The sequence below is a fragment of the Ctenopharyngodon idella genome, chromosome 10 (genome assembly GCF_019924925.1).
Source record: "Ctenopharyngodon idella isolate HZGC_01 chromosome 10, HZGC01, whole genome shotgun sequence".
NCBI classification, from domain to species: domain Eukaryota; kingdom Metazoa; phylum Chordata; class Actinopteri; order Cypriniformes; family Xenocyprididae; genus Ctenopharyngodon; species Ctenopharyngodon idella.
This window is the reverse complement of record NC_067229.1, coordinates 44,329,917-44,356,865: the sequence shown is the minus strand read 5'-3', so window position 1 is coordinate 44,356,865 and position 26,949 is coordinate 44,329,917. Positions and strand designations below refer to the sequence as shown.

General features: G+C 35.8%; 1 protein-coding gene across 1 annotated transcript in view; it reads right to left on the bottom strand.

The window, feature by feature from the left end:
* The window catches only part of lrrc75bb (leucine rich repeat containing 75Bb), a 36,184-nt gene extending 11,474 nt beyond the window's left edge, over positions 1 to 24,710 (bottom strand). Inside the window, exons 1-3 of the mRNA XM_051910925.1 lie at positions 24,144 to 24,710; positions 17,738 to 17,866; positions 10,469 to 10,581 (exon numbers count right to left, since the gene is read on the bottom strand). Of these exons, the coding sequence (XP_051766885.1) occupies positions 10,469 to 10,581; positions 17,738 to 17,866; positions 24,144 to 24,425 (524 nt within the window). The 5' untranslated portion in view covers positions 24,426 to 24,710. The remainder of the gene's footprint in view (positions 1 to 10,468; positions 10,582 to 17,737; positions 17,867 to 24,143) is intronic.
* Positions 24,711 to 26,949: the final 2,239 nt, after the last annotated feature.

Below are 26,949 nucleotides of genomic sequence, written 5' to 3'. Positions count from 1 at the left end.
TTATCCCATTGTAGTACCATTTGACACTATCACTGAACAGCAGTACTGCCACATTACTTTCTGAGAGGGATATAATTTACACATGCCCATCAAGGCTTTCCCAAGCCAACTTTAGCTTCTAGTTTACACATTACAGTAGCTAGAAATATTTATTGGGAGGAACCAAAATACTTTAAATACAGGAATATGCTACAAACTTGTCTTGTTTTCCAATAAAAAATATCGAAACATCTTCAAAACAAGATAAATCTGAGTGGGATGCAAAATAACAAGACTCCTCTAAGTGCATTTCTCTTACAATCTCAAAGACATCACAGGGAGTAAATGTCCGCAGAAACATATGGGACATAAAACAGGGATGTGGGATGCAGAACAGATCGAATGCGGATCATTCTGCTCGGCAGCAGTGGGTTGACGTCATCTTCAAAATGTGGGTTGAAATGCCAACCCACTCTCGGGTCGACGCGTGCATGAATATGCCCGTGAGCATGAGGGTTACTGTCCTCAAGCAGCGGGCACATGCATCACGTAAGCTGAAACCCAAGCTGCCCCACATGTGTTCAGCTCAATCTGTCATCTAACGCACCAGCAAAAACAGGCTTGTTTTATAGGCCACCGTGGGCATCCACAGGTCCTCATTTGGGTCAGACTCACTCTACTGTGAATTCTCTACCATCATGCTCTTAACTCTGGCTATCCGCTGACTAGGGCAGCGATGGGTCATGTATCTTTTACCCCAGCGGCAGGCGGCCAACACGCTCCACACAGTGCTTATCAGAATAAGGAGGATGTTAGCTGACAAATATCAACTCCTCGCTGCTTTTAATGCAAGCGCAAACGCTCCCCCAATAAACTTCGCATCAACACGTCGCAGGGAGACCCTGAAGCAGAGCCGAGACCTCCATACGAGAGGGGATAATTACACAGAGGGCTGTTGCTGTCTCATCTTCACCCCTGCTGACTGCTTTATTAAACAGATTCATCATTCGATTTCGTTTCAGAGGCCGTTATAGCTGAGAGGCGAACGGTTGCCTTGCAGGAGCGCTGGGTTGATGAAATAACAACTGCCGCTGTGCTGTTTCGTGCTCTCGCACGAGGGGCTTTTCCAGGAGCTATCAAGAATATGTGGGTGATTAGCCTGAAATCGAGAACAGATTTTAAAAACATGACAAAAGAACACTGGTTTCTCAAGCATAGAGGCAAACAACAGAGAGACGTGATCTGCAATGAATTACAAAGTACAAACAATCAAAACACTTGTTTCTAAAGAAAATGCTTTTATATATATATATATATATATATATATATATATATATATATATATATATATATATATACATATACACACACACACAATCAAACCAAAATTTATTCAGACACCTTCAACATTTCACACAGTTAATTTGGTAGTTTAAAAAAATGGTAATAAAATATGACAAGAACTCAGAGATAAAATGTGTCAGAAAAAATTAATCTTAATTATGTCAGATAACACATAAGCAAAACATGGTCAGGTCAAAGTGTCTGAATAATTTTTGGTCCCAAATTTTTATCAATTTTAATGGTAGTCCACTGTATGAAGAATTTTGGGGTATAATATGTCACAGTTTACTTTATTTTGCTATCCTCACTTACATAAATGAACTATACTGTCCTGCACGGTGCTGCACCCACTAGTAAAAATATATCAAAAATGTCTGAATAATTTTTGGTTTGACTGTAATATATATATATATATATATACACACACACACACAATTTTTTTTACAATATTTTTTAAATAGATTTAATCAATTATATAAAATATATTATATATTATCTTGTATATACACACACATATACAATTAAATATAAAAATAAGTAAAATGTAAAACTATAAAATAAATATAATATTGTATTATATTAATATAATTTATATAAAATATTAAATATAAAAATAATTATACATCAAATTATACAAAATAAAAATATTTTATATATATATATATATATATATATATATATATATATATATAATACAAATATTATATATATCAGATCTGTACAGGTGGAGCTGGGGAAGGAGGAGGGTTTCTGAAAGCACTCTGCAACTGCTACAGCAAATACTGACCAAGTATTTGAAGGCTGAGCAGCGAGCTCATTGGCTACTGATACAGCAGGAACCAATCAGCTGTGTCCTATAAAGAATTATGTGATTGCAAGCAGAATTAGTTATCAGCCTGTACTATCTAGAGTTTCATGACAGAACTTTGTATTTTTTTTTTTTTTTTGCAACAGCACAGTACTAAACTGTGCTCAGTGATACACAATACATCGGTTCTCAATTCGCGATACAATAATTCTGGATCAATTCTGATATTTTCTCTGTAGAATCGATTCTGAGCTTAGTTTTAACATGAGATGGCGCTCTAGGCTAGTTTTTAACTGCACACTCAAATGCTCAGGAAGAAGACTGCTGGAGAGCGCTTGTGCGTCATGTAAGTGGTTAAATATACTTGCACCTCGGCTCAGAATGCTTTTATGATGCGAGATTAATGTAAACACAGCCCACTGCGAACACCCTTGTAATTCGCTTCAACCTTTTCGAACTTTATGAGTGATTATTTTAGGTTTAAGTGGTCTGTGTAAAAGAACTGAAGCAAGCAGAGTACGGGTGTTTCTAAAGCACGTAGTGCCATCTACTGTTAAAAACTAAGCTCAGATTCGATTCGAGAGAGAATCGCGATACATCAGACAATATTAGAACTGCTCCAGATTCTTTATATTGAGAAAGCGAGAATCGATGTATTGTCCTAGCCCTACAATACATTCACCGATTTATTGCGTCAAGACTGTAAAGTGAATACACTGAAAAACATAAGAAACTCTCACATGATTCTTATCGACGCCACATATACAGTATATGCCACTATGAATATGCAAAAGTGCGAATGAGATCCAGAAGCTACAGTTAAGGGGAAGGGTGGCCTGTTACTTCTACAAAGCTATGGAATGTTTTCATAAGACTTGGAATAAAACATACGAGTCGTACAGACTACTTTCCTAACAGTAATTTTTGGAGGAAAGTTTTGTGTTCCACTGAAAAAGTAACTGCTTACTGCTTTGGAACGCCACGAGGGTGAGTAAATAATGACCGAATTTTCATTTTTGGATGAACTTTCCCTTTAACTATGGTTCTAGTGGCACAAATGCAGTTTTTCTCAGCTTTCTTGCTCTCTCTCTCTCTACTCAAGTCTCTCTGATGCTCTTTGTCTTTCAGGTTTTCCCCTCCGGCCATCTAACCTCTCTCTTTAAAGCTTTTCTGGGAGACACGAGAGGAAAAAAAATCAATGTGGTTTAAAGGAGCCTGGAAGCTCTCCTAAAGAATATTAGAAAGAGGAAAGAAAGATGGGACATCTTTAGAAGCCGAGAGCATCAGCACCACAGCATCTTTCCTCTCCTCTTGTTCCCTTTAAATAGAACAACGGTCGGCCTGACAATATCTTCACACTCTAACAGGCGTCTTGTTTCGCATTCAATCTTTTCCCCCACAATCACCTCCGAGGGTGTGACAAGACAAACGGAGGAGGCATTTCTGCAGATTAGGCTTTCATAACAGAGATTGAAAGAGCAGAGGTTCATGAATTACGTGAGCAATGGAGATGATGGCTTGTTATTGTTCAGGCTTGTTTGGAGATGATTTGGTGATAAAACAAGGAGCAGATGAACTAAATTGCAGCTGTTGAAATCTCCCAAACTGGGTTAATTGCTCTGGGATGGGGAGAGAACATGGATATCATTAAAAAGACTTTCCCTTTCGTAATGACTTCCTCGCCATACCTGCCCAACGCCCAGAGGGAAAGACGTTTGCTGTGTTTCGTATGCTGTTTGGTGTGAAATCATGACATCTGACAGAGGAACTCATCTGAGAGAAACATTCATCTAAGTTTCACCTGTCCGTATTTGACACAGAGGCAAAACGCCAGTCATACGGAATGATACAGAGAGTCGTAGCAATAAAAAGTGTCTACCATCTCTTGATTCAGAAGTGACAGGTGCCTCTAGGGTAACAACATCTGCACTTTTACATGATGGAAAGTGTCAGGATTAGTAGATAAAAACGGCAGTAGTTTCTTGCAGCTCAATCGGTAGATCATAGTGCTAGCAACACCAACGTTGTGGTTTCGACTCCCAGGGAGCCAGTGGTGTATAAAGTACTCGAAAACCATACTTGAGTAAAAGTATAGATATCTTACCAGAAAATGACTTTGGTAGAAGTTAAAGTCACTGTTTAGAATGTTACTTGAGTAAAAGTTTTAAAGTATGTGATATTTTTTGTACTTAAGTACGAAAAGTATTTTTTCGATATTAAACGTACTTAAAGGGTTAGTTCACCCAAAAATGAAAATAATGTAATTTATTACTCACCCTCATGGCGTTCCACACCCGTAAGACCTTCGTTAATCTTCGGAACACAAATTAAGATATTTTTGATTAAATCCGATGGCTGAAGATCCATTAATGTACTAAAAACATATTTAAATCAGTTCATGCGAGTACAGTGGTTCAATATTAATATTATAAAATAAAAACAAAATAACAACTTATATAGTGATGGCCGATTTTAAAACACTGTTTCAGGAAGCTTCGGAGCGTTATGAATCAGTGTGTCGAATCGGTGGTTCGGAGTGCCACAGTCATGTGATTTCAGCAGTTTGGTGGTTTGACACGCGATCCGAATCATGATTCGACACGCTTATTTATAACGCTCCAAAGTTTCCTGACGCGGTGTTTTGAAATCGGTCATCACTATATAAGTCGTTATTTTGTTTTTTTGGTGCACCAAAAATATTCTCGTCGCTTTATAATATTAATATTGAACCACTGTAATCACATGAACTGATTTAAATATGTTTTTAGTACATTAATGGATCTTGAGAGAGGAAATGTCGTTGCTGGCTATGCAGGCCTCGCTGAGCCATCGGATTTCAACAAAAATATCTTAATTTGTGTTCCGAAGATGAACGAAGGACTTACAGGTGTGGAACGGCATGAGGGTGAGTAATAAATGGCATTATTTTCATTTTTGGGTGAACTAACCCTTTAAGTATTGAAAGTAAAAGTACAAGTAAATGTAAAATATAAAAGGAGCAAAAAAATATATATATATATTAAAAATTGTTCTATACGCAGTTTGAGCAGCAAGATTGTGTTCAGTTTTAACTCTTTCTTACATTTTGTTTCTTTGAATTAAAAAAATGGCTAAATGTTTATTGTAATTTTTAAATATAAAAATACTAATATATAGGGCTGGACGATTAATCGAAAAGTAATCGAAACCGAAATACAGAACCTCTAACCGACGTAATTTTCCCATGTCGGTTATTTCGGGTTTTTTAATCCTGGTAATACTTCCCCCTTAAAAACTACCGCGTGTGTAGACACGTGACTCCGCCCCGTCCAGTCAGTGGCATAAAAGCAACACGCCGGTTCAACACATAGTGATGGCACGCGAGCAGTAAGCCTTGCGTCTTCACTAAACTTTGTCAGTTGTATTTGTTTTAAGGTTTGGACATTCAAGCGATTTTAGACGATTGGTTGTATATTATTCCGAGCTACCGTGCTCGCGCAGCTGCATTGTGGCACGAACACTCATACAAACAGTAACGTTAGCTGCGCAAAACGTGAAGATCGCGCGCGCAGAGAGGAACGCAGAAACTAGTTGTCAGCGCTGTCCTGTGATTTATCACTAAAGTGGCTTAGAAACTCAAAACTTATTATAGCATATATTTTTCTACTTTTTAAGTAAATATTTACAACCCACACATGCAATCGCTCTCATTGCTGGTACTGTGCTAATTTATCTTTATCTGATTTACAACGAGCAGAAATCTGTAAGAAATGTTACAAACCATAGATAAAATAACTGCTGAAATTGAGCTGTTATGTCAGATCACTCTTTCAATAGGAAAAAATATCCCACCTTTAACAGTCAATCATATATTTACAGTATAAACCTTGTCAGTGAACTATGAGGGCCAAAATAAAACAAAACAATCAATACAAAACAATAAAACAAAATAATCGTTCATTAATCAAGGTTTTGATTTTAGGCCATAATCGTCCAGCCCTACTAATACATTAATGATCGTTCATGTTAATTCATAGTGCATTATAAGACAAGAGACAACTTTAAAATGTTAAAATGTAAATGTTGAAATTAACAATGAACAATAGTTTTATTAACCTTATTTAATCTTACAAATGGACTCTTATTGTAAAGTGTTAACATTTCATATAAATCCAAACAGTCATGCTTAAAAATTACCATCTTTACACACAAAGGCATAGCATAGGTCTATTATATGTATACTTGTACACATTATTTGCCTCTATTTTAGAAAACTTGATGATTATCTAATGAAATTATGTTACAGTGCCGATAAAAAAAAGAACTGAAATCGAATACATTTCTGCCGCTGCATGATGAGGATACAGTTTAAATATGCAACTTCGCTGGATAATGAATGCATAACAGCGAACAAATGGATATAAACTAACGCAAATGAATGGTAACAATCGTGTTTTTGTCACATTGTTTTAACCGCTTGAGATAATGTTAGCATCCTCTCAGGCCTCGACGGCAAACATACTACTGTTCTCCACTAATGCAGCATCTAGTCAACAAACTAATTACTTTATAATGATATGAAAACATGTACTGTAGTGTACACTGTATAACATACCGTTTTGTTGTCCGTTTTAAATCCGTTTTTTAAGTGTCCTGCTCTGTGCAGCGCGCAGCCTCAAGTCACGTGTCAAAACAAACTCTACGAGGCATCAGTGAGTTTTTATTTCGCCTCTAGAGGCCGCTCTCGTACAGTATAATGACAGCGCACTCTTCTCAGCCGCTCCAGCAACGGACGCAACCCGGAAAATAAAATCAACCGTGGCTGTGCGAGCACTTGTTTGCAGTCATTTGAAGCCCTTAGTGAGTGTATTTTAAAACAAAATCTCTCTCCCACAATGAAGCGTGGTCTCATTACATTGATCCCAAAGACCGACAAAGATCTACATTCTATTGATAATTGGAGACCGATAACCCTTTTATGTACGGATTACAAATTACTAGCTCTTGTATATGCCAATCGAGCCTTGATAGTGGCTTGTCAAAGGTTATTTGTGAATGTCAATCTGCCTTTATAAAGGGAAGGAATATACATTTTCATACAAGACTGATTCTTGATATGTTGGACTACAGTCATTTAATAGAAAAAGAGAGTATAATATTATTCCTTTATTTTTATAAGGCTTTCGATTCGTTAGAGCATGGTTTTATTATTGAGACAATAAAAAGTATGGGTTTTGGTGATAAATTCTGCAACATAATTAAAGTGTTATATTCAGACATATCTAGTTCGGTATCTTTGGGATCTGAAATTACTCCTAGCTTTAAAATGTCTAGAGGAATTCGTCAAGGATGTCCCATATCTCCAAAATTATTTATTCTAACTACTCAGATGCTCACTTTGGCCTTTTTCAATCATTTTAATTTGCAAGGCATTAAGATTTTTGGCAAGGAATTTAAGATTAGCCAATTTGCAGACAATACTGCAATCTTTTTAAAAGATAAAAGTATGGTTGATATTGCACTAAAATTAATTAAAGCCTTTTCTGATGCCTCTGGTTTGTCTCTCAATATTAAAAAATGTGTTTTGTTGCCTATCCACTCTTGTCCTGAGAATTCTATTGCCTCAATAAATGTCCAGAATAAGGTAAAATATTTGGGTTTAACAATATCTAAGGATGTTAGTAAGATTGAGGAGGTTAACTTTGAGAAACGTGTCACTGATATGAAAAAATCGCTGAGTCACTGGCTAATCAGAGATCTCACAGTGTTTGGAAGAGTTATCTTATCTAAAGCTGAAGGTGTGTCAAAGTTAACATATCCATGTCACTCCTTGTTTATTTCGAACAGTAACATTAGAAAGGCCAACTCAGTTTTATTTCAATTTTTATGAAGGAATAAAACGCATTATTTAAAAAGGGCCCAGTTGGTTAAAGAATGTAAAAATGGTGGTTTAAAAGCCTTGGATTTTGAAGCCTTGATAGGATCATTCAGAATTCATTCATTTTTTGCTTGCTCCAACTCTATGTGGTTTCACATACCTAGGGCTATTTTTGGAAAGCTTGGTTGTTTTTATTTTTTTTGTTAAGATGTGATTTCGATATTAATAAGATTCTACTTGCGTTGTCTAAATTTCATAGTCAAATACTATTGTTTTGGAAAATGATATTCACACACAACTTCACTCCACACAGTTCGGTTCTGTGTCCGATGGCTCAGTGAGGCCTGCATTGCCAGCAAGACAATTAACATTTTCAATGCCCAGAAAGTTACTAAAGATGTATTTAAAACAGTTCATGTGACTACAGTGGTTCAATCTTAATGTTATAAAGCGACAAGAATACTTTTTGTGCGCCAAAAATATTCAACAATATCTAGTGATGGCCGATTTCAAAACACTGCTTCATGAAGCTTCGAAGCTTTACGAATCTTTTGTTTCGAATCAGTGGTTTGGAGCGCATATCAAACTGCCAAAGTCACGCCCCCCAGTGGTGAACCATTGAAATTTCGAAACACTTATCACGTAACGAAGCCTAATTTACTGAAATCACGTGACTTTGGCAGTTTGATACGCGCTCCGAACCACTGATTTGAAACAAAAGATTCGTAAAGCTTCAAACGAAGGTCTTACGGGTGTGGAACGGCATGAGGGTGAGTAATTAATGACAGAATTGTCATTTTTGGGTGAACTAACCCTTTAAAATAGATGAAAACAGAAAACAGTTATGAAATTGTAATAATATTTAAAAAAAAAAAAATGTATCCCTTGAATACACAACAATCTGCATTTCAAAAGCACATTTCCACATATTCAAACTTGGCACAGTTTGGTTACGAGAAATGTGAGGAGCAACAGCACTAACATGACAAATTTAAATATGCACAAGTGCAAATAAGTTTTCAGTCTGATCCTCACACAAAAATTTAGTATGGCTTAAGAGGATGTGGATTTGGGATGGAAATCGTAATGAATTTAACAATCCTTTTTCTACTGTACATTTGGTTCCTTAAAGGCACAGTATGTAAGTTTAGCCGCTACAGAACAATAACAAAGGCATAGCTTGATGACGCCGTGAATGAGTGTGGAATCATGGGAGTTATCGTCTTCACCTCCACGGCCGATGGAAAGCAATTTGACAGGACTCAAGGCAGAAATCATGCTCATGGATGAGCTAATGTATTAAATTTTTATTAAAGTTACTGTGGTTATGAAGCAGGGTGGGGCCAGGAGCCGTGGGAGCGGAACGATGCCGGTAAAGCGAATGCTAAGACATTGATGTAATATATGTCATTGATAGGCGACGCAATGAGAAGAGACGTTACACTGGTTAAAATAGCTGATTTAGCTGGATTTAAACATTGTTGGAAACATTTGTGATAATGTAAGTACATAAGTCAACAAAATATATAACACTGTGCTAGTGGTTTTTGGATACTTTAAAATCCCCGTGAACCAGAAGTTGCAAACGACTTTTCTCCAGTGTTGTGACGTATTTCCAAGTGAAACGGAATATTGAATAGAGGGCAGGGTTTTACCTTAGCGCTCTTCCTCTCCATCTCTCGCTCATAGCAGACTAACGGTTGGAGGGGAGTGGTTTAAGCGTTTTCAACCTAAGTCGTCAAACTGACGTCATCAGAGAAGGAACGCCATTCCAGACCGGAAGTAACTTTTCAGATTTTGATTAAAGATTACCATGACAAACAATTTTTTTCTGTGTATTAACTTGCACAGATTAATTGTTCAACACAAGACTAGTAATATGCACTAACAAAGTAAATAGGGTCAATTTTGATTTCATGACGACTTTAATGCCAAAATCGTACATATTGTGCCTTTAAAGGAACCTAAAAATGAAAAATTCTGTCATAATTTACTCACCCTCACCATCCAAATCTTTATGACTTCAGCAGAACACAAAAGAAACTAATTAGACTCAAAAGTAGATACTTTAAAGAATTTCACAGTGTTTTGTTTTCTTTGTTCAAACAACACCGGACCTAATTGACTTTCATTTTATGTACAAAAAAATGATGCATTGTTAAAAATAACTTCTTTTGTGTTATGCAGAAAAAAGAAAGTCATACAGTTTTATTGGATGTCGAGGTTGAGTAAATGACTAGAGAATTGTCATTATTGAACTGTCGGTGATCTGCTCCTTTAAGTAATTGAAGTCGCTCAATATTAACTCAATTAAACTTTCATACCCATTTAAGCATCTTATGCCAACGTCAGGAATGGCTAATCTTGTTTCCTTCCACTTGTATTTCAATCTGTCAGCACAGAGTTTTCTAAGCTCTGATTGTCCTCACTGTGGAGGTGTATCCTAATAAGCGGCAGATGGACAGACGCAAGACTCTTACCAGGCTTGAGACTTCCTCCTGGGCACGTTCTGTCTGCTCCACTTGGAGTGAGGGGTCAGGTGATAGATCAGCTGCCTGCAGATCTTCTCAGAGGACTTAAGAGCATCAGACTCCTGGATGAGAAGAAGCAGGGGATGAAGAGCTATTCTGGGAGACAGGCAGCCAGATAAAGCTTCAATCAGAGGGCTTATGACAGCATAACCCAAAGGAACTTCAATGTTTACCATGTCCAGTGCTATTAAAAGGGTTAAACAGAGGTAAACATTCAAGTTAATCTGTAAGTGATGATTTAGTTTAAATAGGGTCACACAATATGCGATGCATTTCGTCAATTTTACCATAGTCAAGAGGTGCTGGTAGGCATGACACAACACATAAGCAGCACTCATACTGCCCGATAGTTCATCCAAAAATAAAAATTCTGTCATCATTTACTCACCCTTGTGTTGTTCAAAACCTGTATGAAAGAATGTTGGTAACCAGACAGTTGACTTCCATAGTATTTTCTTCCTACTATGGAAGTCAATGGCTACAGTCAACTGTTTGATTATCAAAATTCTTTAAAATATCATCTTCTTGATCAACTGAAGAAAGAAACTCATACAGGTTTTGAACAACATGAGGGTGAGTTAATGATGACAAAATTTTCATGTTTGGGTGAACTATCCCTTTAAACGTGGTGGAAAACACTGTAAAGTGGCAACAGCACAGCAGAAGTGTATTGCTTGCTTTTATAAAATGGAATCAACATCAGTTTGACAAAGGACACCAATATTTAATTAAAGTTATTATTAATAACTATCACTATCCGAATAAAAAGTTAGGGGTCAGTAAGATTTATTAATGTTTTTGAAAGAAGTCTCTTCTGCTCACCAAGGCTGCATTTATTGGATCAAAATACAGTATGAACAGTAATATTGTGAAATATTATTACCATTTAAAATAACTGTTTCCTATTTGAATATATTTTAAAATGTAATTTATTCCTGTAATGACATCATTACTCCAGTCTTCAGTGTCACATGATCCTTCAGAAATCATTCAATCAATCAATATGCAGATTTGGTGCTCAAGAAACATTTCTTTCTTTCTTCTTCTTCTTCTTCTTCTTATTGTTGAAAAAAGATGTGCTGCTTAATATTTTTTGTAGAAATAGTGGTACATTTTTTCAGAATTCATTGATAGAAACTTCAAAAGAACAGCATTAATTAAAAAAAAAATCATTTGTAATATTAAAAATGACTTTACTGTCACTTTTCATCAGTTTAATGCATCCTAGCTGATAAAAAAAGTTAATTTTTTTCCAAAAAAAAAAAAAAAATCTTACTGACCCCAAACTTTTGAAAGATAGTGTATGGTGTGTGCGATTTGTAAAATAGTGTTGCAGTCTCCTTAATTTATGATGATTTAAATAAATAAAGTAATAATGTATTAAAGTAATGAGAATCTAATGAGAACAAAAAACCCTAAAGCGAAATGTCTGGATGCATTAATTAAAATTTTGGGGGGAAATATGCTTAATTGCCATTAAAATAATGTCTTATTGTAAAACAAATCTTAATTGTCCTAAAAATTCATTTTCTTAATGCATACTATAATTTCTATTTTTTTTAAACTCAAGATTACGTAAATCACAGGGCTCCAGACAAAAAAATTCATTAAGGAGCCATTGGCTCCTATAGGGGGAAAAAACAGGCGCCAACTATTGTTTTTAAGAGCCACAAAACAATGAACTTAAAATTTTAAATCACTTACTTTTAGTCATCCTGTTGTGTTTATGTCCCCTTTACAGTTTCAGCTTTTTCATCTTGTGACTTTTCTAGGAAATGAATGTCACTATTTTCACTTAATACTATTATAGTTTTTGTTAATATTTTGAATCCGATTAGATTTTTATATTTTCTGCTTTCATTTTTTGTTTAGTTTTAATTATTATTATTTTTTTTTTTAGTTTTATTTTTTGTTTTTAAACATGTCTGTTCAGTTTGTATAGATTTTTATTTTAGTATTAACACTTATTTCAAGCAATAAAAAAAATGTTTTTAATGGTTTTAGTTAACTATAATAATCCTGATGCTAGTAAAATCTTTATATTGAATAATACGTGTCAAATAATGTTCTTAGTCCTCCCTTCCTGAAGCTACAACAGTTTACTTTGAATCAAATGAAAATAAATATATGGAAATAAATATATAGATATATTAAATTTGGTTTGTGTAACCAAATAACAAACAGGGGCAATTGATATACATACTGCTTGACTTGGACTACTTTGAAATACAGCGGGACTCTTATTTTGAAATGTTGTTGCTCATTCAAGTTCAGATAAGGATTAAAAAAATTACGTTGCGACAACCGTTTACAACACAATATAATATAAATAATATAAAGTAAACTTTATGATAATTGATCAGCATTAGTTCATAAGCAATCGGTTGACAAATGTGCGCTAATCATTGAATGCAAGCTGCTCTGAAGAACGCGTAGCAGCGCCATCTTTTGACTTTGAAACATGCAGCGCTCACATTTATTTAATGAAATTAATAATAATCACATTAGGGAGTATCGCGGTTTTTCCATCCACAAAATATAAGACACCTTAAAATGATCGTTTATACTCTTGTTATACAGTTTAAGGCACTGAAGACTTTTAATGACCTTAAATTTATCTGATGAGCATGAGCGGAGTGGAATAATGAAAGTGATCAGCATGATTGATATTCAAAACGGTAAGCACGCGCTGCATTGCGTGTGTATCTGCAGTCTACAGAGCCGGTTTCCCCTTTTGAATGACAAATATAGACGAATTTATATGAAGAAATAGGCAGTTGTCTAGCAGAACGGTGTGTTCAAATGCAGCTGTTTTGCTCTAGCTCTTTGGTGTCTGTTTGGTGTGTGAAATTTTTCCCTACCTGTTCATATTTCGGCGCTAACTCAGTGAAACATTCACACGCAACATCTCATTTAATTAAGTCAACACAGCAAATGATGTGATAGGCTACTGGTCACGGAACGCGCAAATAACATGCAAATTCTACAGTCACAACGTGTGAATTTGTATGGTCGCCAATGGCGACCTCAGCAAAAATATCACTCGCAAATTAATATTTTTAGTCACAAATGCGACCGTTTTAGGCGCAGTCTGAAACCCTGAATCATATGAATTTTGACTTTAAAAACAAATAATAGTGCTTCAAAAAGCGGCACTCTTCCTAAACATGTAGCTTGATACAAAGATGAGAGTTCATTTAAAAGGTCTTATGCCATTTTGAACTGTTGGGTGAGAGAGGTTGGTCTAAAATGATCTCAAGTCCTTTGCTCAACAATGCCTGCAGCCATTTCAGCATCAAAACAGGCTTTGGCTCGCCTCTCCCTCTTTAAACGGATTGGCCGGAGCAGACCTGAGCAAATCTAATCAGTGTTACAGCACAACAACGCAAGCGAGGCAGGAAAACACAAAAGACTGGACGAAGCGATTGACTGGAGTCGGCTAGCTAAGAAATTACAGAAACTAAACATGTGCGTCTTGGTGGCCTCCTGATGGCTATTAAGACAAAACAAAGACATTTGTTGAATCTCTGACGCATATTAAGTGGGCTGCCAGTTGCAGTGAGTGACAGCAATTATCGAACTATTTTTATTGATCTCCCTTAATAAAGATGCCATTGGATGGTGTGCACTGACTCCAGAGGGAGTTTTATTGTCGGAGGGATTTACGTGAACTTTCAATCTGTGACTGAACATTAATACATTAGCTATAGCTCAATACGCAACTGCCAAAATTTAATGAAAAACTGTCAATTGCAAGAGACCTAAATGAAAAACAAAATCTATGTGCTGCACACAAACAAAAGCTCATTAAAATGCCTTTCCATATTTCCCATGATTCCCATCATGAATAACTGCTGCGATCGAGGATCAGCTGACTCCTGGGACTCAAAACTTCATTAGATGGTGGTGTACTGAGACACACAATCAGAAGCTACTTTAAAACCGTAGCTCAATAAGCTACAAGATACCCACGTAGAAGATGTTAAAGCAGAGACGGACAACTCGTAGAGACAGACCAAACGCAGCTGTAATACTGAAAGTCACACTTTTCAGTCAAAAAACAGACAATTGCATCTTTGTGTACAGCTAAAGAAGCTGGTTTTATGATACAGCTGTTGTCAGTATATGTTGTTTTTGAAATATATTATTGAAATGATAACATCTTTCTTATTTAAAGTAGGTGTAGATGTTATTTAAAGCATTCTGTTCACAAAATACACACTTCAAGCTACCAACAAAAACTATACTTAAGTTAATTAAGGGGGAAATATACTTTAAAATGAAACAAACAGGTAATGTATTTAAGTTATAGTAAATAATTTATAATTTAATAAGAGCAGTTTTTCTATGGCTCAAAAAAGTAAGGGTTTTTGAATGAATGAATTATATGATGACAGCATTAAACATGAACAGATAAATTAAAACTAATAAATAAGTGAACTGATAAATTAACACTAATAAAACGGATGCAAACGGCACTAGCGACTTCTGCGCAGAGACTGAATCAGTGAACATTTCTTTTTGATCTGGTTCATTTACACAAACTGTCTAAACGAACGAACGATTCATTAAAATGAAGTAGACTTTCCGTAGATACATATGAGTTTAGTATCAGTAAATAATTTATTTTGAAACAGTTCATTTACATAAAACTGTCTGAATGAACTGATTCATTAAAAATAAATCAGACTTTCTGATGCTGCATACGAGTTTAGTGAGATTTCAATCAGTGAATCATTTCTTCTTGATCCAGTTCATGCACACAAACTCTCCGAACAAATTGATTCATTAAAATGAATCAAACGTTCCATAAGTGCATATGAGTTTAGTGAATCAGTGAATCATTACATTTTGATCTGGTTCATGTACAAAAACTGAACAAAGTAATTCATTTAAATGAATCAGACTTTCTGACTCTACATACAAGGTCTCTACTTTTAGACATAGATTGTAGTATAACAAAGTCTAACAGGTTTGGATTTCAGGCATGACATCTGAATGGCATGAATCCATTTCTTTGAGGAGCATGGTGGCTTTTCTGAGCTCAATAGGATGGGATTTTGTCTACCTGTCAGAAGGTAACTGGATGTTTATTAAGCCAGAGAGGAAGAAAAGAAGCAGAGGAAATTGAGAGCAATCTTCCGCTCTCGTTTTCTGGGTTTAGATGCTTAGCTCCTCAAGGCTTCTCCTGTTGAGGTGCCTGCTAAGAGTCCAACTGAGAACTAGAAGAAACTTCACCACAAATCCAGCCTGAATACTCTTTTTTGCAATGGTAAAATACTCCCACTAATCCCACTGTGCTGCTCTGATCTGATTCAAACTTGTTTTTCTCAGCAAACTCAAAGCTAGAAGGTAAATGCTAATGCTTGTGATGGTGCTTGTGTAAACAAAATGTTTTTTCTTGAGTTTTATTACATTAAATGGATAATAAAGGCAGAGGCAAAACAGTTTATTGAATGAAAATCATTTTCTTGCTATCTATCTATCTATCTATATCTCTATCTATCTACCTATCTATCTATCGTTCTATCATTCTATCGTTCTATCTATCGTTCAATCGTTCTATATATCAGCCTCTCTGTCCATAAGGCTTATAAGCCTTTAAACTTTTCAGGTTAAATATTAGTTATATCAATTTATTTGAATTTCAACTTACTTCCTGGCATTCACATTTAAATTGAATTGGAATTTGAAATAGAATTTTGATTTTCATCTAAATTCTGAACAGCGCACAACCCTTTCTATACCGACACATTCACATGTTAAAATTACTCAATGAGTTGCATCCTAATTCAGTCTATTACAATTGTTTATGCTTGTGATGTGCTCCTGTTCTTACTTCAGCGAGCTTCACATTGATTTACTGTCAAAATGGGCCAAAGCAATACGTGACAGGAAATCGAAAACCAACGTCAGTGTCAGCTGTTTAGTTAGTGACCCCTCTTACATTCTTAATCAGTGAGTGACGGTAGGTTACAGTAGGTTACCCAAAATGTTGGCTTGAACATTGTTTCATCAGATATGCAAACTGACTGACAAAAAGTTTTCTCGGCACTTCCGTTTATATGAGAAATATGCTGCCCAATTTCATTGGAAAAACAAGTCTGTGGTGACATTTTTGCTTCTTTCACTTTTTGCGACACTTTCAAAGTCCATGGAGTGCCACTAAAAGCGGTCAGTTTTATCCAAAACAGATGAATGTGCGCTGATCAGTGTTTATAGTATGTGAATAAAAGTCTAAATTCAGTATTTTCATCAAATAAAGCGAGCGTGTCTTTTCAGAAAATCTGGACTAAACCGCTCAATTCATATGGATTAGTTTTATGATCTCTTCATGAACTTTTTGAAGCATCCAAGTGCGTAGACTGTCAACTGAGGGACAGAAATCTCTCAGATTTCATTAAAAATATCTTCATTTGTGTTCCAAAGATGAACGAAAGTCTTGCGGGTTTCGGAACGAAATGAAGGTGAATAAATGATGACAGAATTTTCATTTTTGGGTGAACCAACTCTTTAAGGTCGTAACATATTGAGAAAGGAACTGTGCACAAATAAGTCTTTATTAATTGATAATCTGCCCCTGTAATCATAATTTGTGTGATTTTTTTTTTTTTTTTTTTAATCTTGTGCAGTATGCATATGTCAGTTTTTGAAGTTTTGAAAAAATTTAGGTAGAGGCACGTACAGTACTTAGGTTGGAAATATGACAAATGTTGATTCAATTTGCTATTCAAAGAAACGGACAAGCCTTGCCCCTTCAAGTGGATCTATTATAGGAAAGTGCTCCTCTCACTGGCCTTTCTGTCCAATTAAGTCCAAACAGGACTGTGGAATTTCAGTATGGAATGAAAACATCACTGATGGCTCTCTTGAGCAAAATAAAGGTCACTGCCATCTTTCTGTACTTCTCGCGCTTTGCAAACTAATTTAGGACAGGGCTGAAGCACCCAAACTCCAGTCCCAGCCGTGGGATGACAGCTGCCCGTGGTCTTATCCAGTCGGCGGGGCTGTAGAATTGGCCCGCCAAGCCTCTTACCACAAGCTAAAAATAAACGCTCTACATATCTGGAGACTGAGTAATGAACGTGTGCACAGGTTTTGGCTCAAGCTCACACAGGGATCCAGAGTTCATGTTGATAGCTGAGTCAAACCCTTCGACTAGCCACCTCATGAGTTTGTGTTTACGATCATCTTCCCTTATTAGTGCTGGTGGCTTACCCTCTTTGGACACTGCATGTCTCGGGCCAAACTGAGCAAAAGCTCATGGGAAATTGGATCCACTAGGTTGAGGAAGGCAGCGTTCTTGTAGAGGATGTCGTTGAGAGATGTCCCTTCAAGACCCAGGTCCTGTCGAGAAAGAACAAGAGAGAGACTGTTAAGCATGTAGGATTACAAATTCAAGTAAAGGTCACTGATAAACCTCGATATTCAACAACTTAATCCTTTCATCCTACGCCTCCAATCTCCATTCGCGAGATTACTCGAGGGGCTTTTTTGAATGACATGGAGATAAAGTAATCTTTCCATCATGTTTACTTCTAGTGCTTTAGTAGAAAGTCTAAATAGAAGCCGAACTGTTTGTTGATCTATTGCTGGACTAGCGCCGCTAACCTTTAAGTCCAGCTTCTTTATGTAAGGCAGAGAAAGTGTGTGCAGACACAGTGACAGCTTATTAGCCGGGCTTATCGTAGACAGCTAAAGTGTTTTCCACCGCTGACTGAACAGCCAAGGCAAGCAAGTCTGATACGACCAACAGGGAAAGAAAAAAAGCATGTGGGAGAATCAAGAAATAATTCCCTGAGGACGATGTTTCTTGTTTAATCCACTGGTCTGTGCAATTAGTAGGGACACAAAGCAAATATATAGAGGGCGAAACACATTTACTGCCTCCGTGCAAATGCCAGCATCACAAAGCAACAACTACACCACCCTGTGAGTCGAGTCAAAGAAAGATCCCACAGAAATTGATGAAGAAACTGGCAGACGGAGGAAAGCTGCTGAGTCCAGGGAAGTGGAAACTCCCTTCGGGTTTCACGCTGATAAATTGCTCTTCTTTTTCTCAGGGATTCCCTGACATCTGGAAGCTCCTCCAAGCTCTCTATTTTTCATCTATGAAGCATAAGCACGGGTCATTTCTGTTCTGCAGTACTTTTTGAACACAGTATAATGTCTAAAATGAATATGATTGCATTGTAATTTATGAAAGCTTTTCTATAAATTTGTTTAGTAGGATTTCTGCAGGGGAAAAAATGGTTTGTACTGTGTAACTTTGCACATGTAAAGAAAATTAATACGACGCCAGGATGGAAGTAAACGAACAGGACGGAAATAAAAAGCTAAAGTTAGCCATTGCTCAGTAAAGGATTGAGATTTAATGTAAATGAGGGTGTCAACTTGAACTTCATGTTTTAACCTTCTTTTAAAATAATTGTTAATACAAAGTCTACAATACCACAAAACATCACAGAATTCATCAAATCCATTCCTAAAATTTTCTGATGCAGTTGTGCAGGTGTTTTCCAATGAGTACTTTTTGTCCACAAAAGCGTTAAATCCATGAAATATTGATATATTATCCATTGTTTGCATCACATTTCTTCTGATCTGCTCTCCATCATCGTTTGAAATTATGCAACCTGAGCAGTTTATGTTGTAAAACTGTATATGATCGTATCTCACAAACAAATGAGCACGCGTCCAAAGTATAATTTTTCAAAATGCAGCAGTTTTAGTTATAATATCCAAGCAGTGCCGTCAGAATTTTATATCCTCCCGCAATTGTCATTGTAGTAAATCTCACAAACAAAACTTTTAACCAATGCAACGATCCAACAACGTGTGTTCTGTTTATCTTCCGCATGCGTGCACATGTACACAGACGCACATCTGTCTCAAGTCTCGACCATTAACGCAGCAAGCCATATTATTTTATAACTGTATAAAATAATCCAGAAAAAAGCACAAATACGGCTGAGATGCCAAATTCAGCGGCTGGAATTAGCTGAGGTAACATGACGGCTCACAGACAGCAGCGGCAATCTACCTGTCACTCAAGTGACCACGCCCATAATTATGCAGAACTTTAAGGCTTAATATAATTTAAACGGGATGAGTTATAAAAAAATTCACCCCCCTCAGAGTTGTCATGAAGGGCAAAATTAGCAGTATAGTTGTGTAAACTGTAAACTGTAAACTGTAAACATGTTTTTTTTTTTCTGCTGTAAAGTTGGCCGTTTTAACATGTGGGTCAATGAGATTCTGCTCTCTTTTGGAGCCTGTCTCTAGCGGCCAGTCAATGAATTGCAGTTTAAGTCACTTCCGTAATGGCTTCACGAGAAACTGGGGGAGGTTGCCGCTTGTTAGATACTAAAAGATGGAAACATACAGCAATATTTAAAATGTTTTGCTTAGAAAAAAAAATGAAGAAATGCCTAGAATATTTCTTGATAATCTTTTTGTTACTATTGACAAAAATGGCAAAATCCACTCAAACTAAAGCAACAAAATTATTTTACATTCATCCCTATGCTCATTTAATTGTGATCAGTGTTATTTTAGTATTTATACACTGTAAAAAAATATATTTTCATGATTTGTTATCACAACATTTTTCTTTTGTCAAATCAACTTAGATAATTAATGTGGTTCAGATAACATCATATTTTGAGTTTCTGTTGATTAAACCAATCTCCTTCATTGTATTAACTAAAATTTTTAATTTCAATGAACTCAAAATTTTAAGACAACCAGGTAACTTACTTTTTTAAGTTCAACCAACAATACATTTTTATAGTGTATACTATTACTATATAGTATTTATTAATATTTTGAATTAGCTTTATATTTTCAGTTGTTGTTTTCATTTTAAGTTTTCGCAATTTTGTTATGCGCTTATGAAATTTATATTAGTTTTTTTAAGTTTCAGTTTTTCTTATAATATTTATATTTTATTTTATTTCAGCTTCAAAACTGTTTTAGTTAACAATAACAACAGACTGTGATAAATGTAAACAAACTCATTTGATTTCCATCTTTATCCAATATTTTTAGACATTCATGGTGGGGACATGAAAATATACTGCAATAGGAATGACCCAAACAATAAGCCAAAGCAGAGTCATATCTGGGAGATTAAAGTGCAATCAAAGAGACAACATTTTAAATTCAACGTTATTATACAACCACAAAATCTGTGTAGCATTGACATCCACTGCATGTGCTCAGTAGAGCATGTAAGCGGGTTGTTTCCTGCCTTTGCTCAATGAGAGTCAACGGAGGAAAATGAATTGCACTCATTAGGGCACAGGAAGAGCTACAGCAGAGATAAGGGATGTTGTTTTTGTCCTCCTCTTGTTCTTTCACTCACTCTCTCTGGGGCAAAGGAAGCTTTCTGCACCATCCTTTTGACCCCCAGTTGATTAACATCCAATCCGTTTTCCCTGAACGGAAAAGCTGCTTTTCAATGCAGAGAAATTAATTTCTTTCAGCAACCTTCAGTCTTAAAAGGTAGCAAGGTTTGCCTTGATGTGATCCCTCTCTCTCCTTCAACAGGGTGTTAAGAGCTTCCAGAGCCGGGGTGAGTGAGACGGCTCCATGTTTGGAAAGCTTTTCAACTGGCTGGGCATCCATGTGACAAAGTGCCATATCTAGACAGGGCTGAAACTGAGGACTGTAAATGCACTTACCCGTGACTGAATCTGAACTTTTCAGGGATATTTAAAAGACTAAAAAAATTTGAACAAACTAAGCGCTTATTTGCTTATGTCATTTTTATTTGTTTATTTTTTAAAGAAATATTTCTATATACACTTTTACACACACTGTAAAAAAGAATTGTTGTTTTAACTTAAAAAAGTAAGTTACCTGGTTACCTTAAAATGTTGAGTTCATTGAAATTAAAAATTTGAGTTAATACAATGAAGGCGATTGATTTAATCAACAGAAACTCAAAATATTATGTTATCTGAACCTCATTAATTATCTAAGTTGATTTGACAAAAGAAAAAATGTTGTGATAACAAATCATGAAAATCATTTTTTACAGTGCAGGAAAAAAAGGTTCTATATAGAACCTTAAAGGGTTCTGTTGGGCGCTTCATATATAGAAGGGATTCCATCATGAGATCATTTCATGGATTTAGTTTTAATTAATAAATATTTTCTTTTAAGTCATTTTTAATTTTGATTAAATTGTATAAATTAAGCAGCTTGTAAACATACTTTATCACTAGAAAAAATTGAAATAACCTGTTAAAAATGAAAGTATTGTGCAATAATTTAATTTAAGACATTTCCTTATACAGAACCTTTTTGGCATAATAGGTTCTTTAAAATTGAGTCAAGAACTGTTTGGTTCTTTTTTTAAGTTTAGGTTTTTTAATCTAATATTTATATTTTATTATATTTATTTAGCTTTATTTCAATTACAGAAAAATGATTGTTAACAAAAACAACACTGATTATGAATTCAACTGATATCCAATAGTGCTGTCAAATCGATTAATCGTGATTAATCGCATCTAACATAAAAGTTTGGAAATATATAATATGTGTGTGTGTGTGTGTGTGTGTGTGTGTGTGTGTATTTACAAACTTTTATGTTAGATGCGATTAATCGATTTGACAGCATACTACAGAATTAATGACCCATACAATATGGCAAAGCAGAGTCATATTGGGATAACAGAAAGATTAAAGTGCAATCAAAGAGAGACAGTTTAATTTAAAATGACTTAAACAACTATTACAATTTGAACAAACAGTATCACCTACCAACAGGTATCAAAATTGTATACCTCAAATTGTGCCTCAAATCAAATGGATGAAAAAAAAGAAGCCATATCTACAGACTTGGGGGTAAACAAACACCTAGCAACCACTCAGAACACCTTGGGAACAACATAGCAACGATCTGGCAACCTTAGCATCATTTTGCACAGACAAGCACAGAAACTGTGACAATCTAGCTTTATTTTACTGTTTTCAAGTTATCAGATCTCCCATAATTTCATTCTGTTACAATTATCTTTTGATCCAGATGCCCAGAATCCCCTTCCAGATGTTCAACAAGCTAGAAGGCATCATTTAAATGACTCAAGTTGAAAAAAAAAAAGACAAAAGAGGCTTTTCTCAGCCTCTTTTATCCAGCGAGTGTGCAACTGGAGGACCCTCATCTTCAGGTTGCATACATTGAGATGTTCCTGTGATTTGAGGACCCTCTTGACAATGACAGGCTAATCAATAAACACAATTCAATGACAAAAAATCCTTCATGAAGTTCATACGTGCTGATTCTCTCGTAAACACTTCAAGCTTGAACTGTGGTGCTCCCATTAGCATAAGCTGGATCAATGAGCCTGCAGCACTGGCCTTAGTCTACGCAGATCTGGTTTGCCATCAGGATAAAATGATGGACTTACGGAGCACTGAGGAGCCTGTCAATCATCAGCGGCAATATCCGAGCACTACACAGAGACCTCAACTGTTCAACAGCTATCAGATCTCTTAGTTGTGATCAGGAAGCAGCAAGTGAATGGCTTTGGAGAGGTGGGATTTGCTCTGAACAATTTGTGACATTATGAATGACATCCTGAGTTCAGCTCATCCTTTTGGACAATTCAAATAAATGCAAATCAGAATTAGTTCCATTTATGAAGCACTTTTGTAAAGGAAAATCTTGAGTGACTGTGATGCTTTCAGATCAGGTTGTTAAGAAGTTGTGAGACAGGATCTGTCAGCCATGCACAGCAAACACTGGACTATAAAGAACCTAATAAGATGGTTTGTCCTTCATGATCAAACATACAACCACAAATTAATAATCCAGTAATCTTTATATTATGTATACTATACTACACTGTAAGAAAGAATTGTTGGTTTAACTTAAAAAAGTAAGTTACCTGGTTGCCTTAAAATTTTGAGTTCGTTGAAATTAAAAAATTTGAGTTAATACAATGAAGGTGATTGGTTTAATCGACAGAAACTCAAAATATTATGTTATCTGAACAACATTATTTTTTTAAGATGATTTGACGGTGTATGTATTATATAAATAGTATACACTTAATATATATTTAGCAAAAAGTAACATGGTATTACCTTCTATTTTGTAAAAGGTTCTTTGGAGTATAAATACCATGGTGTACCATTATGATACTCATTTAGTACCCTGGCACATATCAAAGCACCATGGTATTACCGTGACTTTACCATGGTACTTCCAAAGTACTTTTTGTAAGGTTTGTAACTTTAACGGTTTTATTTCAAATTTCAGTTAATTAATATCTTATTGCACCCAGATAAATTGTTTTTGTAAGAATTTCATTCAAAATATTTTAATTTGTATAGAAATCTATCATTTTCATTGCAGTCTTAAGTTAGTAACTGTTTTAGACGCTGAAATTTAATTTTGAATTTTGAAGACGCATGTGAGATTACTGGACTATTTTTTTCAGAGGAGGATTTTAATATACATCTCATTGCAGAAACAGTACAACAAATTTGTGATTTTTCTTAGGGGGAAAAAACCTGCTGCAATAGCATCATCATCATCATCATCAACAACAACCTGTAGTTCTGTCTAAAGATGATACAATCTGATTTATAAATAAATGATGTTTTGTACCTTTCTAAGCAGTTTCAACACATCGATGGCTTGTTCCATCTTCTGCTCCTTCAGCAGGGTTTGGATCTCCCGAACCCAAGCCACTCTCCGGACATAAGGGCTGGGACTGGATTTGCGCAGCATTCCGGGGAGCTTGTCGGACTTGAGCATCAGAGAACTGAATAAAAACTCTCCTCTTCCTCCACTCCTCTTCTCCACATCCCGTTCATGATGCTGTCGACCCCTACGACACACAGTCGCTTGGCTGTCCAAACTACTTTGCCTGGTCAACTTGGATCCCATGTTTCAACTTTCCTATTTCAGCCTCAGTATAAAATAATGCAACGCTGTTGTTTCATAAAGCATGTGTAAAGTAAACCTTATAAGATCTCTTTAGTGAATGCACGCTCATAATTGCACTTCATCGGGTTCAGATGCTGATGTAGGATCAAATTCATCAAGTAAAATGCATATTCACCGCAAGAAATTATTAAAATGTCACTTTCTCCGCGTTTCTCTTGCCCCTGTGAACCTCCACTGTGTTTGTGTTCTTCCAGGCTTCACCATATGCCACGCCCATGTCTCACTCGCTGTCCAATCAGAGCGCTCGATTCCCACATGTGTTTACAGAAGTCACGGCTCCGCCCACTTTCAACAGCCCAGTGTTGATGATGGGAAGCCCGTTCTGTCCTGTCAGCACCTACTGTATAGGTGCTGAATTGTGTTTATTAAAAATGAATAAAGTGAATTAAAAATAAAAAACTAATCAGAACAATTTCACAGAAATATTTCCAGTCATTTACAAGAAGTACAGTAAAATGATGTAGGCTATCATTTACATGGTATTTACATGGTATTTTTTTTTATTTTTTATAATTGGTTAATTCAATTCAATTCACATTTATTTTCTATAGTGCTTTTCACATACCTATCGTTTCAAAGCAGCTTTACAGAAAATACTTGATTCTACATTAATTAAAGGGTTAGTTCACCCAAAAATGAAATTTCTGTCATTAAGTACTCACCCTTATGTCGTCCCAATCCCGTAAGACCTTCGTTCATCTTCAGAACTCAAATTAAAATATTTTTGATGAAATCCGAGGGGTTCTGAACCACACATAGGCAGCAACATCATTGCACCTTTTGAGGTCCAGAAAAAGACATCTTTAAAATAATCAACGTGACTACAGTGGTTCAACCTTAATGCTACATCCGAATGCTGACTCATTATATTGGTTTTGATGGAATATATAACTGAGTATCATCGGCAGTGGAAACTAATTCCATGTTTTCTAATAATATTACCAAGAGGCAGCATGTATATTGAAAATAGCAGAGGGCCTAAAACAGACCCTTGTGGCACTCCATCATTTACTGATGTTAACTTGGATAATTCCCCGTTTAAATAAACAAAATGGTAACGGTCAGATAGGTACGATCTAAACCACCCTAATGCCTGTTCCTGAATACTGGTGTAATTTTATAATCGATCTAAGAGTATGTCATGATCTATAGTGTCAAACGCAGAAGCTAGATGTAAGTAATTTGTAATTTTAATGAGCGCAGTTTCTGTGCTATGATGGGGCCTGAATCCTGACTGAAATGTTTCATAGATATCATTTCTTTGCAGGAAGGAGCACAACTGAGTGGACACAACGTTTTCTAGTAGACATAAATGGAAGATTTGAAATGCCTTAACATGTAGTACAGAGTTCACAAGCTTCACATGCAGGCGTTGAACGTACAATACAAACCTTATTTTCATTTCAAACAGTATGATGCAGATTTGGCTTCAATTGATTGTATGTAAATATACATTTTTTGTTTTCTGTGAATCTAACGTATATGTTTTACATTGTTGTTTTACAGAAAAAACTGCTCCAAACAATTTAGTGCTATGTCCGAATGATTAAGACTGAATCGATTCAGATCATTTTGCTTACGTGTTTGATCGAATCATTGTAAAGAACTGATTCAAAACAACCATTCACATCCACGAATAGGTTCTCTCTAGTTCTGATTCTAAACAGCCAACAGGAAAAACAGACGTGCGACTTACTAGCTGCTGAATTATCAGGGGAAAAGATTCTCGTGTCAGCCTTGTACTATTAATCGGTTCTATAGGGCTCAATATTGAAATTAACTTGGTAATTTGGAGAGAATGCAGTTGCCTGTATTTAGATTTTTACCTGTATTTTGATTTTGGTACGTCACAGTATTTCAAAAAATACTAACACTGTATTATTGTAACTAAAAGTATGGGTAGTACTGTCAAGATGCAAATGCATGGTAATATCATGGTACGTTTTGTTAGCAGCAAAACTGGAAAAACTATTTTCACAGTGAAAATGAGCCCATAATGAATACAGAGACATCTAAACCATTCAAAATCATTGGTTATCTAGATCACAGCAATACCGTGTTTTGGAAATGCTGTAGGCCTATAACTTGAACAAACGTTCTATTAACGCTTTGAGGGAACCTTCCCAGAATGTTCTGAGAACATTCCCTGTTAGCTGGGATTTTGAATATAGTCCTAATTGTGTTTTTGATGTCTACATTATGTAGAACACCGATGTGGTGACTGACTAAACTTAATATAGTTAATCATTTACTAGACCTAGGCAAATCTAATAGAACATGAACAGCTTAACCATTCAAAGATTAAAGGTGTGAATACAAGTGACAGAGTAACAAAAAGCCACCTGTAGTCGTGAAACATTTGCAAAGGTTTTTTGCAAAGGTTTTGCAATTGTTTTTTTTTCAGTCTGCATGAATTTACAATCACCACAACTGTTGACCTTTTCACCAGTGTCAATAAAACAAT